The sequence below is a fragment of the Somniosus microcephalus genome, chromosome 6, assembly GCF_052327205.1.
Source record: "Somniosus microcephalus isolate GS21.2 chromosome 6, FLI_Smic_1.0, whole genome shotgun sequence".
NCBI classification, from domain to species: Eukaryota; Metazoa; Chordata; class Chondrichthyes; order Squaliformes; family Somniosidae; genus Somniosus; species Somniosus microcephalus.
Window position 1 is genome coordinate 207,094,022 of NC_140992.1, and position 19,507 is coordinate 207,113,528.

Below are 19,507 nucleotides of genomic sequence, written 5' to 3' on the forward strand. Positions count from 1 at the left end.
ATACACACAAATTAAATTTATCAGGAGTCATTAACTTATATTCACTGTTTCAACAAGGGGTGTACTTTACACATCATCAACTTACTTTGGCCAGAAATGCTGTCAGGTGCACATGGTTACAAAGCTCATACTTTTATCTATTAGATACCCAGCGTCACAGTTCGAATATATAAGGCCTTAAACCACAATTCTCAAACCCAAAGCAACAACCATGGCATTCCTCTGGCTCATCTCCTGCCTCACCCTCCTCGGCACAGCTTACGGACGGAGTAAATTACATTTCGGAGCGACTATTTTAGCTTCTGTTTTATTGGAGGCGCGTTGCTTAAACTAATTCCTATTTGTTCATTGATTACCTTAAATCTAGGCTGTGGTGTTCCGGCCATCACCCCTGTCGTCACCGGCTACGCACGGATTGTAAATGGTGAAAACGCTGTCCCAGGATCCTGGCCCTGGCAGGTCTCCCTGCAGGTATGTTGATATTGCAGTTAGAGATTAGCACAACTCCCAATGTGTCAGATATACCATCATTAATGACCGACTCCATTTATAAAAAGGCCATCAATATAATCAAGCATAACTCTCAATAATACCGATAGGTTGCATGACCCTCCACTGCTTTGAATTTTGTGTCCTTATAAAACAGCGTATTATCGACTTATCTTGATTCCAATGCAATTTCTGCAACAGATAAATTGTGGACAGTTTTAAAGGCAAATTATTTTATATAAAAACCTTTTTTTTTTAAAGTTTCCCACAGCTTATCGCGTCTGATAAATGTTGGAGTGCTGCATACAGTTCTGGCCACCATATTATAAAAAGGATATAGAAGCACTGCAGAGGATGCAAAGAAGATTTACAAGGATGATACCAGAAATGCGAGGGTATACCTATCAGAAAAGGATAAACAGGCTGGTGTGGTGTATGTAACCGTTCCACCTTTAAGAGAACTATTTTAAGAGTGGCACTACTTTATCTTGGTTGCTGTATCCTGTAATACCGGTGGTGACCACACCGGTATATAAGTGCTGTGTAATGATTTATTGGGCAGTTCCGCCCTGACCTTCAACTAGTAAAGACCTGTTAAAGTTTACTCTTGTGGTCTGTGTAGTAATTCTCGATATAACACACAGACTTAACAGTGGCGACGAGTACGATCTTACCCTGCGGCAGAGATACATCCAAGGCAGTTTAACGGGCGTCGAGAGGAGGCATCCGCCCTCATCATTCTGCTGAGAGAAGACTCGGGTCTGCAGAGCAAAGGAAGAATTCTGACACGAAGCCTTCCATCAGCAACAAGCAGTGATCATCCCTTCTATCACGGTGGTGGGTAAGCCGATCAGCGACGAGCAGCAAGTCGGCCACGTTGGCTGTGAAGTAGGGGAGGGAAAAACGGAGAATAAGGGCGGAGAACTCGACCACGGCCGGGGAAAAGAGCCGGACAGAAGTCGGGGCCGGAGGCGCTGAGACTGGGGCAGCGTAAGGCACGGGAGCCGCGGTGAATGTAAACGCAGCCGGTGCGAAAGACCGGGCTGCAAGCGGGCTGGGAGACGCAACAGCGTCGAGAGAGAGCTCGACCGCGACCGGTGAAAAAGGCCGGGCAGCTACCGAGGCCGCGAGGCGCAGCGACCGGGTCAGCGTAAGGCGCGGGAGAGAAAAAAAAAAACCGCGGAGAGCTCAGCCGCAGCCGGGGGAAAGGACCGGACTGCAAGAGGGGCTGGGAGGCACGATTTGAAAACCGCTGGGGAGGGCGAACGCAGCAATACGGCAATCGCCATTACAGCCAGCGGGGGAGAAAGGCAAACGCGGGAAGCCGCCATTTTCGTAGGCGGGGGAAGAAGACAAGCGCGGGAAACCGCCATTTTGAAAAAAAAAATAAAAGAAAAATTTCTTTGTGTTTCTCAAGAAGGTTGCGAAGATGCCTAAGCGTGGTAACATCAACGATTTCGATCCCGATGTTGAAGATTGGGGCACGTATGTAGAACGCATAGAGATATATTGTAAGGCAAATAAAATATCAGATGAAGATAAAGCACTAACCTTACTAAACTCAATGGGTGCGAAGACATACGGACTATTGAAGCATCTTCTATCACCAGCTAAACCGGCGGATCAGACTTTCGCTAAAATTGTGGCCGTCCTGAAAAATCATTTGAACCCCACACCGCTGATGTTAGCGGAACGATTTAAATTTTATGCGAGAACGCAACTGAAACAGGAAAGCAACGCGGAGTATTTAATTGAACTGCATAAGCTAGCGAAATACTGCCAGTTTGGGGAAAGCCTGACAGAGGCACTGAGAGACAAATTCGTGTGTGGATTGTCGAAAGAAGGAACACAAAAGCGGCTGCTTGAAGAGAATGATCTTACACTTGATAAGGCTGTCTCTATTGCAGCATCGCACAAAGCCGCAGCGAGAGGCACTGCGGAAATGCAGCTGAAGGCAGTGGTACTCAGCGTAGATCAAATGGCTTCGGGTACAACGAAATGTTATCGTTGTGGGAAGACAACACACGATCAGAACCAATGCTGGTTTAAAAACCAGGAATGTAGAAAATGTGGCAAGCTTGGTCACATAGCTAAAGTATGCCGGTCAGGAAAGAAGACCAGCAACAAAAAGTCACCGCAGGAAAAGTGCAGAAAGGTACATAAGGTGGCTGAGAAGAGTTTGGATGAACAGAATTCGGATTCAGACTCCAACAGCAAGGAACTGGGTAGTCTGAGAATTCACAATGTGAGTAAGGAAGCTGACCGACAAACTATCTGGGTCACACTGCAGATAGCAGGAGTCCAAATGAAGATGGAATTGGACACCGGATCGGTGTTGACGGTCATGAATAAGCAAGATTACAAAAGGTTATTCAAACATATTCCCCTACGAGATACGAAGATAGTATTGCAGGCATACATGGGGCAAAGAGTATACACCATCGGAAAAATAAAAGTCAAGGTGGTACACAAGGGCAAAGAACACCAAGGAATGGACTTATATGTACTACCTGAGGGAGGTCCACCACTTCTGGGACGGGAGTGGATCAGGAAAATAAATATGGACTGGCACTCCCTAAACGCAATAACGGTAGATTCCGGAAAAAAAGATGTCAAACCTGAACGATTGTCCAGAATATTGGATGAGGCTAAAGAGGTGTTCCAACAGGGACTGGGAACACTAAGAGGAATTAAGGCAAAAATCAAGATTGCAGAACATGCAAACCCAAAATTTTTCAAAGCCAGGCCGGTACCTTATGCGATACGACCTGCTGTGGAAGCTGAGCTGGAAGGGCTAGAACGTTCAGGAGTACTGTCTAAGGTGGACTGGAGTGAGTGGGCCACGCCCATTGTTCCCGTCATGAAGCGTTCATCGAGTAACAAGCCAGGGGAACCGGGGAAGGTCCGCATCTGTGGAGACTTCAAGATCACAGTTAATCCGGTGCTTCACACGGTACAATATCCGCTTCCGCGGATTGAGGATATCTTTGCTTCATTGTCTGGCGGGAAACGCTTCACCAAGATAGACCTGGCACAAGCGTACTTACAGATGGAAGTTGAGGAAGAGCCGCGCCAGTATCTCACAATCAACACGCACAGAGGCTTGTATCGATATAATAGACTGGTTTTTGGAGTGGCTTCGGCTCCAGCAATTTGGCAGAGGGCCATGGAGCAGGTATTACAGGGAATTCCAAGCACTCAATGTTACTTGGACGATATCCTGATTACAGGAGATGACGATGAGGAACACCTTGCAAATTTGAAACTGGTGCTCACCAGGTTGAAGGAATATGGCCTTCGAGTTAATCGCCAGAAATGTGAGTTCTTTCAGAAACGGATCTCGTACTGTGGTCATGTCATTGACCAGGAGGGGCTGCACAAGTCACCTGACAAGATCGAAGCTGTTGTGAAGGCTCCCGCTCCGGAAAATGTATCCCAGTTGAGGTCGTTCCTAGGGTTGATTAACTATTACCATAAGTTTCTGCCAAATCTATCCACGGTGCTGCACCCGCTGAATGCTCTTTTGCAGAAAGAAGTACCATGGAAGTGGAACAAGGACTGTAAGAAGGCCTTTCGCAAAAGCAAGGCATTGATCACCTCAGAGGAAGTGTTGGCTCACTTCAACCCAACACTACCTATTCGTTTAGCTTGTGATGCTTCTCCTTATGGTATTGGAGCAGTACTCTCACACAAGTGGCCAAATGGCTCGGAAAGGCCAGTCGCATTTGCATCCAGATCATTGACCTCCGCTGAGCGCAACTATGCTCAGATAGATAGGGAGGCTCTCAGCCTGGTGTGGGGAGTAAAGAAGTTTAATCATTACCTGCAGGGCCAGAAGTTTACACTGCTGACAGACCACCAGCCGTTGGTATCCATATTCAACCCTAAAAAGGGCGTTTCCATTATGACAGCGCAAAGGCTACAGAGGTGGTCCCTTTTCCTAGGGGCACACCAATATGACATAGAATACAAAGGATCAAAACAGCATGGGAATGCTGACGGGTTATCGCGCCTACCGTTGCCAACGGTAGAAGAGGCGCCTACAGTGGACCCAGTGGAGATGTTCCACTCAACCATAGTGGAATGTCTACCAGTAACAAATTCTACGATCGAAAAGGAAACAAGAAATGACCCGACTCTCTCACGAGTCTACGATTTAACAGTGAAGGGATGGCCAGCACATGGCGAACCACTGTTGCCAGCATTCTCGCAAAGAAGAGAACAGCTGTCAGTGTGCCGAGGAACTTTGATGTGTGGATCCAGAGTGGTGATTCCACCCAAACTCCAGCATAAAGTGCTAAAGGAGCTTCACGAGGGGCATCTGGGTGGAGTGAAAATGAAGAACCTAGCCAGAGCGTTTGTGTGGTGGCCAGGTATCGATGGAGACATCGAAGAAATGACCAAGAGCTGTCTAGGATGCCAGAAGGTCCAAAACGCCCCACCACAAGCTCCTCTACATCCATGGGAGTGGCCCTCATCTCCATGGCAAAGGGTACATACCGACTTTGCTGGTCCATTTATGGACTCAATGTTCTTAATCGCGGTGGATGCACACTCCAAGTGGCCGGAGGTAATAAAGATGTCCTCCACCACCACGGAAAAAACCATCACAGTATTAAGGACCATATTTGCCAGGAATGGGCTGCCGGAACAGATCTGTTCTGATAATGGACCGCAATTTGTGTCCGAAGAATTCAGGAAGTTCTTAAAAAACAATGGGGTTAAGCACTACACGTCCGCCCCATACCATCCCACCACCAATGGATTAGCTGAAAGGTTTGTCCAGACCTTCAAGAAGGCCATAAAGGCCATGGGTAAGGAAGACATAAATCTACAACATAAGGTAGATAACTTCTTGTTGGCGTACAGGAATGCAACACATGTGGTTACAAACCAAACTCCCGCCATGATGTTTTTCAATAGAAGACTAAGATGCCGGCTGGATTTGATCAAGCCAAACATCAGAAGGGACGTAGAGAACCGGCAATTTCAAGGCATGAATGAAAGGCCAACTAGAACCTTCCAGATAGGTCAACAAGTTTTGGCCCGGGACTACCGTACCGAGAAATGGCAGCCTGGAACTATTTGCACACGACTAGGACCGCTGATGTATACCGTGGACATTGGTGAAAGCATAATAAGGCGCCATGTTGACCAGATCATAGAGTCATCCGAAAAGGGACAACCTACTCCACAACTCTATACGCCTAATGATGAAGCAGAGATACCCATAGGATCTACCTCCGATCCGGTGATACTGGAATCAGATGAACCCGACACTGGCATTCAAGCCGAATCGACCTTGCCAACAGAACCTACTACACCACTGTGGTAAACCACTTTTATCGTTCACTATCGTTACACTATAGTTATCACTGTTGTATTGTTATCACCGTTCTCACTGTTGTATCACTATACGAGGTCGCCTCTTGTCGCGCTGTTATACCTGGGCTGACCACCTCCGACTCCGCCCATGGCTCCACCTACCTGCCCAGGTATAAAGGTAGTCGACTGGCTGGTATTCCTCCTTGTTGGACCCGATCACCCACGAGGGTGGGCTCTGTTATTTAGTCAATAAAAACCTTTAGTTACGTTCCTAACTCGTCGCTTTTTATTGGACGAATTGATAGGTATATCAATTTTATTGACTAAATTTTAAAGATGTTTGCTACTGACTAGCCAGAAGCCCTCTCAGAAGCACAGCCACAGCAGCCTTCAGACACCGGGCTACACCAGCCACGCCAGCCGGCTTGGCTGCAAGCCCTCAAACCACCGTACCTGGATCTAAACCCACAGGCAGCAAACTCAGCCCTCAACTTCAAACACTGGCTGGACTGCTTCGAATCCTACCTGGAAGAATCCGGCGTCCCGCAGAGATCCAAACTAAGACTTCTGAACGCCCAAGCGAGCCCGAGAGTATACGCACTCATCCAGGACACGACTACATACGAGGCCGCCATCAACCTACTGAAACAGCAGTACCGGAGCCCGGTAAATTACATGTACACCAGGCACCTCCTAAGATCCCGCCCGCAACAGCCAGGAGAGTCTGTAGCTGAATTTTTACGGGCGCTAAGAGCACTCGGCAGGAACTGTGACTTTAAAGCGGTGACGGCTGTTGAAAATACGGAAGATAATATCCGCGATGCCTTTGTGAAAGGCCTACGGTCCGACTACTCACGGCAAAGACTGCTTGAAGCTAAAGACCTCGACCTGGACAAAGCTGAAGCCCTCGCTCTCTCCCTAGAGGTGGCCCATCAGGACCAGGAGGCGTTTTCCAGGTACTGCTCGCGACCCTGGGACTCGGGCCCGACCCCTACCGCAATACCCTTCGCAGCGCCGCCCCCGGGACCTACCTCAGCGTCGGCGTCCCGGACCCGACCGGGCCCGCCACCCCCGGTACCGGCTCCGACATCGGGCACCCGCGATCGGGCCGCCGGCTGCTTCTTTTGCGGCCAGGAGAAGCACCCGAGGTCGCGCTGCCCAGCCAGGAACTCTACCTGCTCAACCTGCAGGAAGAAAGGCCACTTCTCTAAGGCCTGCAGGAGCGGATCTTCAGAGGCCAGCAGTGCCTCATGCGAACTGTGGGGGCGGCCATCTTCTTTCACGGCAACTGAGGCCAGCATCCCCACACGTGAGTCATGGGGGCGGCCATCTTTGATCAAGGCAACCGACCCCAATAGTGCCTCATGTGAGTTATGGGGGCAGCCATCTTCTCCGCCATTTTGTCCTACCTCGTGGGAGACGCCATTTTACCCACCACGCCCGACTGCCACCGAGCCCCCGGACCTGACGACCGCCTCGCCCGCAGACGACAACGACTCGCTTACCTACACACTAGCCTCCGTCACTCTGGATCAAGCCCGCCCACACCACCTGTCCAAGTCGATGATGGACATCAAAGTAAACGGCCACGCCACGACCTGCCTGTTCGACAGCGGAAGCACGGAGAGCTTCATCCACCCAGACACGGTGAGCCACTACTCCCTCCCTGTCCTGCCAACGCGCAACCGAATCTCGATGGCATTGAGGTCCCACGCCACGGACATTAGCGGCTACTGTGCTGTGACCTTGTCGGTTAAGGGCACAGAGTATAAAAATTTTAAACTCCTCGTCCTCCCCCAGCTCTGCGCTGCCGTCCTACTAGGGCTGGACTTCCAATCCCACCTCCAAAGTGTAACCCTAGCATACGGTGGACCCCTCCCCCCTCTCACAGTCGACAACCAGCGAATGTTAAACCGCCCACCGCGTAACACCTGCAGCCTATCCACCCTCAAGGTGCCGCCACCTTCCCTGTTCGCTAACCTCACCCCCGACTGCAAACCCGTCGCTACCAAGAGCAGGCAGTACAGCGCTGGGGACAGAGCTTTCATTAGCTCTGAGGTGCAGCGTCTCCTGAAGGAGGGCATCATCGAGGGGAGCAACAGCCCCTGGCGTGCCCAGGTCGTGGTCGTTAAGACCGGCGATAAAAGTCGCCTGGTCATCGACTACAGCCAGACCATAAACAGATACACCCAGCTGGACGCATACCCACTTCCCCGCATATCTGACATGGTCAATCAGATTGCACAATACCGCGTATTCTCGACCATCGACCTTAAGTCGGCCTACCACCAGCTCCCTATCCACCCCGAGGACCGCCAGTACACCGCCTTCGAGGCGAATGGGCGCCTATACCACTTCCTTAGGGTCCCCTTCGGTGTCACCAACGGGGTCTCGGTCTTCCAAAGGGAGATGGACCGGATGGTTGACCAGAACGGACTGCAGGCCACATTCCCCTATCTAGATAACGTCACCATCTGCGGCCGCGACCGGCAGGACCACGACGTGAATCTGGAGAAATTCCTCCGTACAGCCCAACGGCTGAACCTCACCTACAATAAGGAGAAATGTGTGTTTAACATCTCGCGCCTTGCCATCCTTGGCTGTGTAGTAGAGAACGGACTCATCTGCCCCGACCCCGAAAGAATGCGTCCCCTCATGGAGCTACCCCTCCCCCACTGCCCTAAGGCACTTAAGAGAACCCTGGGGCTCTTCGCCTACTATGCCCAATGGGTGCCCAATTATGCGGACAAAGCCAGACCCCTCATGAAGTCCACATCCTTCCCCCTCACGGAGGAAGCATGCGCGGCCTTCTCCCTCATCAAGGGAGACATAGCCAAGGCCACAATGCACGCAGTGGATGAGTCCATCCCCTTCCAAGTGGAGAGCGATGCATCCGACTTCGCCCTAGCCGCTACCCTTAACCAGGAGGGGAGGCCGGTGGCCTTCTTCTCGAGGACCCTACAGGGCCCCGAGATCCGACACTCGTCGGTCGAGAAGGAAGCCCAGGCAATTGTGGAGGCGGTACGGCGCTGGAGGCATTACCTGGCAGGCAAACGATTTACCCTCCTCACCGACCAACGTTCGGTTGCTTTCATGTTTAATAACAAGCTGAGGGGCAAAATCAAGAATGACAAGATCTTGAGGTGGAGAATCGAGCTATCCACCTACGATTATGATATCTTGTACCGGCCAGGTAAGCTGAACGAACCCCCTGATGCTCTTTCACGAATTACATGCGCCAGCGCGCATATTGATAGACTTCAGACCCTCCACAACGACCTCTGCCACCCCGGGGTCACCAGACTTTACCATTTCATTAAGGCCCGCAACCTGACCTACTCCATCGAGGAGGTCAGGACCATGACCAGGGACTGCCAGACCTGCGCCGAGTGCAAACCGCACTTCTATAGGCCGGACAGAGCAAGCCTGATCAAGGCCACCCGCCCCTTCGAGCGCCTGAGCATCGACTTTAAGGGGCCTCTACCGTCATCTGACCGCAATGTGTACTTCCTCAACATCGTTGATGAGTACTCCCGTTTCCCTTTTGCCTTCCCCTGCCCAGACATGACCAGTACCACAGTCATCAAGTGCCTGAACGACCTCTTCGCCTTGTTCGGGTTCCCGAACTATATACATAGTGACCGGGGCTCCTCCTTCATGAGTGAGGAACTCCATCAGTTCCTACTAGCGAGAGGTATTGCAGCAAGTAGGACCACCAGCTACAACCCCCGAGGGAACGGCCAGGTGGAAAGAGAGAACGCGACGGTATGGAAGGCCGTCCTCTTAGCCTTAAAGTCTAAGGGCCTCCCAACCTCCTGCTGGCAGGAAGTCCTCCCGACAGCGCTGCACTCCATCCGGTCACTACTTTGCACTGCCGTTAACGCCACCCCCCATGAACGAATGTTTGTTTTCCCCAGGAAGTCGACTACGGGAACCACTCTACCAACCTGGCTGACCTCTCCGGGGCCCGTCTTGCTGCGAAAGCACGTGAGGGCCCATAAAACAGACCCCCTGGTCGAGAGGGTGAACCTCCTGCACGCCAACCCCCAGTACGCCTACGTGGCTTACCCAGACGGGCGGGAGGACACGGTCTCCTTACGAGACCTCGCACCCTCGGGCACTCCGGAGACACCAACTTTACCCCCCCCCCACCACCCCCCCAATTCCAGCCCAGGTAGACGGCATGCCGGAACCCCACGAGCCTTCGCCGACCACGCAGACACCAGCACTAACACCGGATAATGCAGCACCGCCGCTGCGACGATCGGAGAGGCTTACGAGGCCCCCGGACAGACTGACATACCAGAACTGGTAGTACACTTCACCCCGCCGGACTCAAATCTAAACAAGGGGTGAATGTGGTAAACCACTTTTATCGTTCACTATCGTTACACTATAGTTATCACTGTTGTATTGTTATCACCGTTCTCACTGTTGTATCACTATACGAGGTCGCCTCTTGTCGCGCTGTTATACCTGGGCTGACCACCTCCGACTCCGCCCATGGCTCCACCTACCTGCCCAGGTATAAAGGTAGTCGACTGGCTGGTATTCCTCCTTGTTGGACCCGATCACCCACGAGGGTGGGCTCTGTTATTTAGTCAATAAAAACCTTTAGTTACGTTCCTAACTCGTCGCTTTTTATTGGACGAATTGATAGGTATTACACCACCGAGGCGTTATCCGGACCGAGTCAGGAAGCCTCCAGAGAGACTGAATCTGTGAACTGTTGTACCTGAAGTTGTGTATATATGTTATGATGTTATGTTAATGGGGAATATATATACTGTTAAGCTAAAAAGGGAGGATTGTGGTGTATGTAACCGTTCCACCTTTAAGAGAACTATTTTAAGAGTGGCACTACTTTATCTTGGCTGCTGTATACTGTAATACCGGTGGTGACCACACCGGTATATAAGTGCTGTGTAATGATTTATTGGGCAGTTCCGCCCTGACCTTCAACTAGTAAAGACCTGTTAAAGTTTACTCTTGTGGTCTGTGTAGTAATTCTCACTATAACACACAGACTTAACAGCTGGGTCTCTTTTCTCTTGAAAAGAAAAGGCTGAGGGGTGAGCTAATAGAGGTCTTTAAAATTATGAAAGTGTTTGATAGAGTAGATACAGAAAGAGTATTTCCACTTGTGGGGAAGAGCAAAGCTAGAGGCCATCAATATAAGATAGTCACCAAGAAATCCAATAGGGAATTCAGAAGAAACTTCTTTACCCAGAGAGTGGTGAGAATGTGGAACTCGCTACCACAGGGAGTGGTTGAAGCAAATAATATAAATGCATTTAAGGGGAGGCTAGACAAGCATATGAGGGAGAAGGGAACAGAGGGTTATGCTGATAGAGTTAGATGAGGAAAGACAGGAGGAAGCTCAAGTGGAGCATAAACACCAGCATGGACTGGTTGGGCCGAATGGTCTGTTTCTGTGCCGTATATCCTATGTATAAAAAAAACAACGATCACACCTTTGAGACTGTCCCAAAAAATGTGGAAAATCTGCATTAGACTCAAATTTTTGTTGATTTAAATATTCCAAACTGGCTGATACTTGTACACAGATGTTGGAATGAGTCAGAAATGGCGAATGGTGACGATAGATCTTTGCATGTTGATGACCAAAGGAAACTGCTTTTCCCTTTTTCTGTGCTGAACACTCATCTCCTCTGTGTAGTAGGACACGACCGGCTGGCATTTCTGCGGAGGCTCCTTGATCAATGAAAACTGGGTTGTGACTGCTGCCCGCTGTGGCGTGAGGTAAGGTTTCCACTCAGTTAGAATCTTCAGAATCCATTATAACAGCACTCATGGACATAAGCCCCTTACTCGGAGTGATGCATTGCTTTCCCACAGCACAGCGCATCGCGTGATCCTTGGAGCAACCAATAAATGTTCAACAGACGAAGATGCCCAGACTCTGATGATTGAAAAGGTACGTAGACATCCTCTGATGTCCTCTTTGCCTGTTAATTGTGAATTTTGCATAAAGTTACAATTTGGGAAAAAATAGTGCACTGGCTGTGTTACTGAACTAGTAATCCAGGAATACAAATTCCACCATGGCAGTTTGAGAATCTGAATTATGTTTTAAGAAAATCTATAAATAAAAAGCTGGTATCAGTAACAATGATCATGAAGCTGTCGGATTGTTGTAAAACCCAACTGGTTTACTAATATTCTTTAGGGAAGGAAACCTGCCGTCCTTACCCGGCCTGGCCTATATGTGACTCCAGTCTATGCCAAAGTGGTTGACTCTTAACTGCCCTCTGAAGTGGCCTAGCAAGCCACTCAGTTGTATCAAATAGAAGAAGCCCCACCACCAGCTTCTCAGGGCAACTGGAGATAGGCAATAAATGCCGGCCTTGCCAGTGACGTCCAGTATCCCAGAATGAATTAAAAAGTTCAAGTGAATGAACTCCTCAGACTCTGCAGAACTCGGAGAGAAACTTTCCTTGTGTTACAAAGGCACAACATTTCTGTTTTTCCTTGTTTTTTATCTTCACTTTTTAACTAGAGTGTCCTTACATCCTGGCTCACATTAGCAATAATTAGTTTCCTCAAGTTACTGATGCATAAATATCATGGTATTATTGACAATTTTATTCTGCACTGCTTGCAGCAGTTTGTCTTGCTAAATCTAGAGGCCATGTCAACACAAGAGCACCCGAGCTTGCTTTCTCATTGATCTAAATTATGAAAGCTTTCTTCGCTCTGATCTTATTAAGGTTATCTGCTCTTGAACAGATTTGTGCAGAGAGATTGGTGATGTGATTGGTAACACAATATCAGGGAGCCAGTCATCCTGGATTTACTGTGTTGATACACATGTAGCCTGCCCCCGTAACTTAAACTTGCACTTCCTTCAGGGAAAAAAATTAATCTGCAATAAGGCCGGACCCTCAATTTAAATTAGATTTTATTGCTTGCAAAAAGCTTGGCTTGTATGTAAATTAATTAAGATTATTGCAAAAAAAATCAGAAAGCTATTGCTTCTGTGGCCTTTCTATGCACAAATGTACAGATGGACAAGATGGTCAAACTTTCAAAGCAAGTTGCTTCCAGCTGTTCCACATTTAATAGCCTGAAAATATCCCCACATTGGACAAGGCTCTTTAAAACAAAAAGCAAAATACTACACATGCTGAAATAATAAAAACAGAAAATACTGGCAGCACATAGCAGGTCAGGCAGCATCTGTGGAGAATGGATAACGGTTAGCGTTTCAGACCCGAAGCATTAACCTTGTCCCTTTCTCCATAGATGCAGCAAGGCCCTTTAAAAGTCTGGTAATGGGCAGTGTCGACCTCGCGTACCCCAAAAACATAACCATAAACAACTCAGTTTTTCAAAAGTACATAGGCTTTTATCCCCAAAGAGCCCCTCGAATGAATGTTATAATCCTGTATGTGTATGTAAAATTAAATTTAAAAATGAATGAGGAAAATAGCCCCTCACCTCACCAAAAGTTCACGATGCCAGAATCTGACTAGGACAGGATTTTACAGGTGGCTCAGGGATCGGTTAGTACTGAACTATAAGGCAAAAACTAGACTATTCTTGGAAGATCAGGCATAATTCTGTGCTGTGGCCACATCAAACCATAAAGAATTTAAAGCAACAGATTTGGGTAATGTCGCAAACTCTCCGCAGTTACGGGGTATTTCCTCGGAGCTGTTCCCGCTCGGCTGTTGCAACTTCACCGGAAGCCCCCTTTTATGCGCATAAACGCAATTTCCGGCGGAGGTGCAGCGGTCATGCTGCTTTACTTACGGTCTACCGAACTTGTGAGAAAGTATCATGCCTTCTCTATAACAGGATGGAAGCTTGATCATCCCCCAAGTTAGAACTAATCTTTATCTTCTCTGTTGCAGGCCATTACCCATCCTGCCTGGGATCCATATAACATCAATAATGATGTGACTCTAGTGAAGCTCACAACTCCTGCTAGACTCGGTGCTCGCGTTTCCCCCGTTTGCCTGGCGAGTGTCGCCGCCAATTTCCCAGGGGGCAAGTTGTGCGTCACTTCAGGATGGGGAGTAACCCAAGCGACTGGTATGGGACCTTCATATCTACTCTCCAATATAGAGTGTTGTCTATGTTAGAATACTGCAGGTGGATCCAACTAAGAGGAATCAAATTTGCAAAAGCTCCTTTCAGCAACTCACTTAATACAACGATAACTTTTATTTCTATAGTGCCAACAACTTGCATTTATATAGTGTGCTTAATGTAGTAAAATGTCACAGGGTGCTTCACAGGAGCATTATCAAAAAAAATTGACACCAAGCCAAAAGAAGGAGACATTAGGACAAGTGACCAAATGCTTGGTCAGAGAGGCAGGTTTTAAGCTTCGGCTTAAAGGAGGAGAGAGAGCTGGAGAGGCGAAGAGGTTTGGGGAGGGAATTCCAGAGCTTAGGGCCTAGACAACTGAAGACACAGCTGCCAATGGTAGGGTGAAGGAGTGGGGGATGCACAAGAGGCCAGAGTTTATAACAAAGAAGAAATGTCTCAAGGCACAAGGTGGAGGATAGTGAATGGGCTCTGAGTGGGCGGAGGAAAAGAAATTGAAGGACAGGAAGGGATAAAAGCACAATCGAAGAGGAGAATCTTATGGAGGCTTTCTAAGCAAGAAAGGAGGTTACAAGGTGGAGAAGCCAAGGGGAGGAGATCTAGAGGGCAGAGGCAAGTTGGCTGAAGGAGCGGAGGGAGTGGGGAATGAGACACAAGCCAATGTTGGAGGACTGAAGATCATGGAACTGGGGAGGGGCGAGGATGTGCAGGGATTTGAAACGGAGGACAAGAATCTTAAAGACGATTCTCTGGGACATAGTAAGCCTGTGGAGCTTGGCAAGGGCAGGTTTGGCAAGCGTTTTGATACTATGTGCGAATAGAAGCTGTTGGAGATTACTGATAAAACAAGGGTTCGCAGGCAATATATAATAAACTAGCCTGGAGAACCTGGCATTGCCGAGGGAACTGAAGAACCCTCTGCCATGTTTATAAAACTGTTTATAAAACTGTTGGGATTGAAGAACTCTTGCTAAGCACCCAGGAGGTGGTTCTTTAACTTCGTTTTTTGTTAATGGGGATCGCCAGTAGCCATATACTCCAGGTTTTACAGTTTTCCTTCTATGTGAATTTGGAGGTAGCAAGCAGAATTATAATTTTGCAATGTTATCATTGACATTAATGAGAGAGAGAGGGGGAAGGAGAGAGAGAGAGAGAGGGGGGGAAGGAGAGAGAGAGAGAGGGAAGGAGAGAGAGAGAGAGAGAGAGAGGGGGGGAAGGAGAGAGAGAGAGAGGGGGGAAGGAGAGAGAGAGAGAGAGGGGGGAAGGAGAGAGAGAGAGAGAGGGGGAAGGAGAGAGAGAGAGAGAGAGAGGGGGAAGGAGAGAGAGAGAGAGAGGGGGAAGGAGAGAGAGAGAGAGAGAGAGGGGGGAAGGAGAGAGAGAGAGAGAGGGGGGAAGGAGAGAGAGAGAGAGAGAGGAGGGAAGGAGAGAGAGAGAGAGAGGGGGGAAGGAGAGAGAGAGAGAGGGGGGAAGGAGAGAGAGAGAGAGGGGGGAAGGAGAGAGAGGGGGGGAAGGAGAGAGAGAGAGAGGGGGGAAGGAGAGAGAGAGAGAGAGGGGGGAAGGAGAGAGAGAGAGAGGGGAAGGAGAGAGAAAGAGAGAGAGAGGGGGGAAGGAGTGAGAGAGGGGGGAAGGAGAGAGAGAGAGAGAGAAGGAGAGAGGGAAGGGGAGGGAGAGAGAGAGAGAGAGAGAGGAGAGAGAGAGAGGGGGAAGGAGAGAGGGAAAGAGAGTGAGAGGGAAAGAGAGAGGGAAGGAGAGAGAGGGGGAAGGAGAGAGAGAGGGGGAAGGAGAGAGAGAACTGTTTATAAAACTGTTGGGATTGAAGAACTCTTGCTAAGCACCCAGGAGGTGGTTCTTTAACTTCGATTTTTGTTAATGGGGATCGCCAGTAGCCATATACTCCAGGTTTTACAGTTTTCCTTCTATGTGAATTTGGAGGTAGCAAACAGAATTATAATTTTGCAATGTTATCATTGACATTAATGAGAGAGAGAGAGAGGGGGAAGGAGAGAGAGAGAGAGGGGGGGAAGGAGAGGGGAGAGCGAGAGAGGGGGGAAGGAGAGAGAGGGGGAAGGAGAGAGAGAGAGGGGGAAGGAGAGAGAGAGCGAGAGAGAGGGGGAAGGAGAGAGAGAGAGGGGGAAGGAGAGAGAGGGGGAAGGAGAGAGAGAGAGAGAGGGGGGAAGGAGAGAGAGAGCGAGAGAGGGGGGGAAGGAGAGAGAGAGGGGGGAAGGAGAGAGAGAGAGGGGAAAAGAGAGAGAGAGAGAGGGGGAAGGAGAGAGAGAGAGAGAGAGAGAGAGAGGGGGGAAGGAGAGAGAGAGCGGGGGAAGGAGAGAGAGAGAGGGGAAAGGAGAGAGAGAGAGGGGGAAGGAGAGAGAGGGAAGGAGAGAGAGAGGGAAGGAGAGAGGGAAGGGGAGGGAGAGAGTGAGAGAGAGGAGAGAGAGAGAGGGAAGGAGAGAGAGAGAGAGAGAGAGCGAGGGAAAGAGAGAGAGAGGGAAGGAGAGAGAGGGGGAAGGAGAGAGAGAGAGAGAGAGAGAGAGAGGGGGAAGGAGAGAGAGAGAGGGGGAAGGAGAGAGAGAGAGGGGGAAGGAGAGAGAGAGAGGGAAGGAGAGAGAGAGAGGGAAGGAGAGGGGAAGGAGAGAGAGAGAGGGGGAAGGAGAGAGAGGGGGAAGGAGAGAGAGAGAGGGGGAAGGAGAGAGAGAGAGAGGGGGAAGGAGAGAGAGAGAGAGAGGGAAGGAGAGAGAGAGGGAGAGGGAAGGAGAAAGAGAGAGAGGGAAAGAGAGAGAGAGAGAGAGTGAAGGAGAGAGAGAGGGAAGGAGAGAGAGAGAGAAAAAGAGAGAGAGCACAGCCATCTTCCTTAGGTTTGGACCATGTAAATATGCACTGTGGTAAATTTTCTTCTTCCTGCTACAGAGATCTCGGCCAACCGACCCTTGCTCAAACCTCCTTACCTGATATCCCTTGATTTTCCCGTTATGCTGCCCGATTTTGGGTGGCATAGCAGAGGAAAATCCAGCCCTGTTTATTTAAACATCAGCAAGGCTTATGATACAGTATCACTAAGAGGTGGATCCACAAGGTAGAAAAGCACAGAGTAGCAGAAACTTATTTTTTTGTGGTTGCGCATAAACTGGCTGCCATTTCCCCCCACGTGACCGTACTTTGAACACAGGTAATTGTATGTGAAACACTGGGACGGTTCAAAGAGATGTGGTGAGACTCTATATTAATGCAAGCCTTTCTCTACATTTGGTGAAAGAAATATTTAAACTATTTAAAAATAAATTGAGAACATTTGGAAGGAGGCAATTAATAAGTAAAGTTTGTTTAGTGTGTTATTTATAATGTTCATAGGAATATTGATTGGATTATGTTACAGCAATCAAAGATTACTTTTTTTTCTCTAACGTGTTCGAAGGAACTTCATAACCAGCTCATTACTTTTAGTTTGGACGTTTATCTGTTTCTTACAAGGTTATCGTGGTTCCCTTTACAAGATGGATAGTCAAGCCACCCTATTGAAATTTTGTCAACCAATCAGCATTTCAGGTCCTAACCAGTGGTTAATTTTTCTTCCGATAGATGCTGCAGAATGAACTCAAATGTCTCCTTGAACTGAGGCAGGTTTCTTCCCCTTTAGGTACTCCTCAACCATTAACTCCTTCCTTTTGACCTGAAAGATCCAGAATTCGATGACATTAACTCATTCACACCCATCCCAAGTGAGAATTCAGGACCTTGTTTTACCAATTTGACTAGGAAGTTTCAGTAGCTGAAGCTAAAGTTCTAGGAGTCAGGAATGATCAAACACAAGATTCCCCTAAATGACGCATTTTCCAGGATATTGAAAACTGTAACACTGTCAACAAAATCCATATTTATTGACTTCAAGGTTCTAATCATGTCATGGTCCAAAATCATTGGCCAAGTAATTTCAAAGCTCACAAACCTAATATAAGTTCTTTCATCCCACTTAGTCACGTGTTCAGATGTCCAATTTTCTCTGTTTTCTGTCTTTATCCATGTCTTCCCCGTCTTCTTTATTTGAACCATTTCTCTTGAGTTTATCTTAATTAATTCACTCTTCTTTAGAGGAAACCAGGTAAATCCCAAGGATCTGTGTTAGGCAGACAGATTAGAATCAGTAAGCGATGCTGCATCCAATATGCAGAACTTTACATTTTACCAAGAAAATTAAATAGGAATATAGAAACAGGAGCAGGCCATTCAGCCCCTCCAGCCTCTTCCACCATTCAATTAGATCACTGATGATCTGTACCTCAACCCCATTTACCTGCCATTGCTCCATATTCCTTACCTATCGATCTGAGTCTTGAAAGTTTCAATTGGCCCGGAAGCCTCAGCCATTTGGGAGAAGAGCATTTCAGATTTTCACTACCTTTTGTGAAGAAGTCCTTCCTGATTTCTCTCCTGAATGGCTTGGCTCTAATTTTACGATTATGCCCCTTGTTCTGGATTTCCCCCAGCAGAGGAAATAGGTTCTCTTTATCTACTCTATCAAATAGCTTTGGCGTGATTGCAAACCGTTTATTGTTTAATAATTTTGCAAACATTTGAAAAGTTAGAATCGTCTCAATAGTTCCAGCTAAGCTAACTATATATTAAGAGCTCTTCCGTGATTCCTCAGCAAACAATACTCCATGCCAACTGCAGCAGGCGACCCTTCCTCTCCTTACCACCGCTGATTGCAAGAACTATTGGGGCAGCAACATCTCGGACGTTATGATTTGCGCTGGTGCTGCTGGTGCTACCTCCTGCATGGTATGGAAAATATATGTGAAATATCATACAGAGAATATTGCACTGCATTAAAATATATTTTTAAGTTTGTAGCAATCACATTGAATCAGCTTGTTCTCTTCCTACAGGGTGACTCAGGTGGACCGCTCGTCTGCAATGATGGAGGAGTCTGGTATCTGGTGGGCATTGTTTCCTGGGGTAGTGGTTACTGCTCCACCCGAATCCCTGCAGTCTATACTCGGGTGACTGAGTTCCACTCCTGGATCGTGCAGACAATTGCTGCCAATTAGAGTTGTTTACTTTAAAATGTAATTGGTTTTAAAATAAAGAACTTACAAATTAATTTCAAATGTCTTTTTTTCCCCCCCTCCTAAGTAATTGCAGGAGTTGTCAGTTGCGTATAGTTGGAATAAGACAAAAAAAAATCTTCTCAGCCTCCCCAATCAATTTGGGTTGGGGACTTTGGGGGAAAATTCGTCCCCTTAGCGCCTTCCGTTAGCACCAGCAGATGGTGCTAACGGGGCGTTAGAGCATTATCATCAGTGCGAGGTGAATCCAGTGCCACATGCCAAATCCCGCCACCCCCTCCCCGTAGCGCCGCCGGTAACAGTTATCGCCAGGAGCCTCAATGCCAGGTGGATCATGATGTCAGTGAGTGTGCAACCATCACTGACCGCCCGATCTGCAAAATTGATTGTCACCACCTACCTTAGCACCTGGAGTAAACAGCGACAGAAAGAGCTGGCGTGAAGCAGCGGGAAGCCGGCTCCAGGGACGTTATTTAAAGGGATCATCAGTAATGACTCGCAGCTGTCAGCTTAGTGGAGTTTCAGTGGTTTCTTGTCAGGTTCACATAGTCCAACAG

The 19,507-nt window shown here is 48.3% G+C and overlaps 1 protein-coding gene across 1 annotated transcript; it reads left to right on the forward strand.

Annotated features, from left to right (window-relative positions):
* The first annotated feature begins 211 nt into the window (after nt 1-211).
* On the forward strand, nt 212-18,932 carry LOC147116407 (chymotrypsinogen 2-like). Its single transcript, XM_085991296.1, has 7 exons — nt 212-269; nt 368-471; nt 11,498-11,577; nt 11,674-11,752; nt 13,692-13,872; nt 18,530-18,663; nt 18,771-18,932. Exons 1-7 carry the CDS (start codon nt 212-214, stop codon nt 18,930-18,932), a joined length of 798 nt encoding a protein of 265 aa, XP_085847422.1.
* Nucleotides 18,933-19,507: the final 575 nt, after the last annotated feature.

What these genes read in the sequence shown, in the direction of transcription:
- LOC147116407 (XM_085991296.1), top strand. Translation starts at nt 212, where the DNA reads ATGGCATTCCTCTGGCTCATCTCCTGCCTCACCCTCCTCGGCACAGCT. An exon ending in CGGCACAGCTTACGGACGGA is followed by an intron (nt 270 to 367) that starts GTAAATTACATT and finishes CCTTAAATCTAG; the next exon opens with GCTGTGGTGTTCCGGCCATC. An exon ending in AGACTCTGATGATTGAAAAG is followed by an intron (nt 11,753 to 13,691) that starts GTACGTAGACAT and finishes TCTCTGTTGCAG; the next exon opens with GCCATTACCCATCCTGCCTG.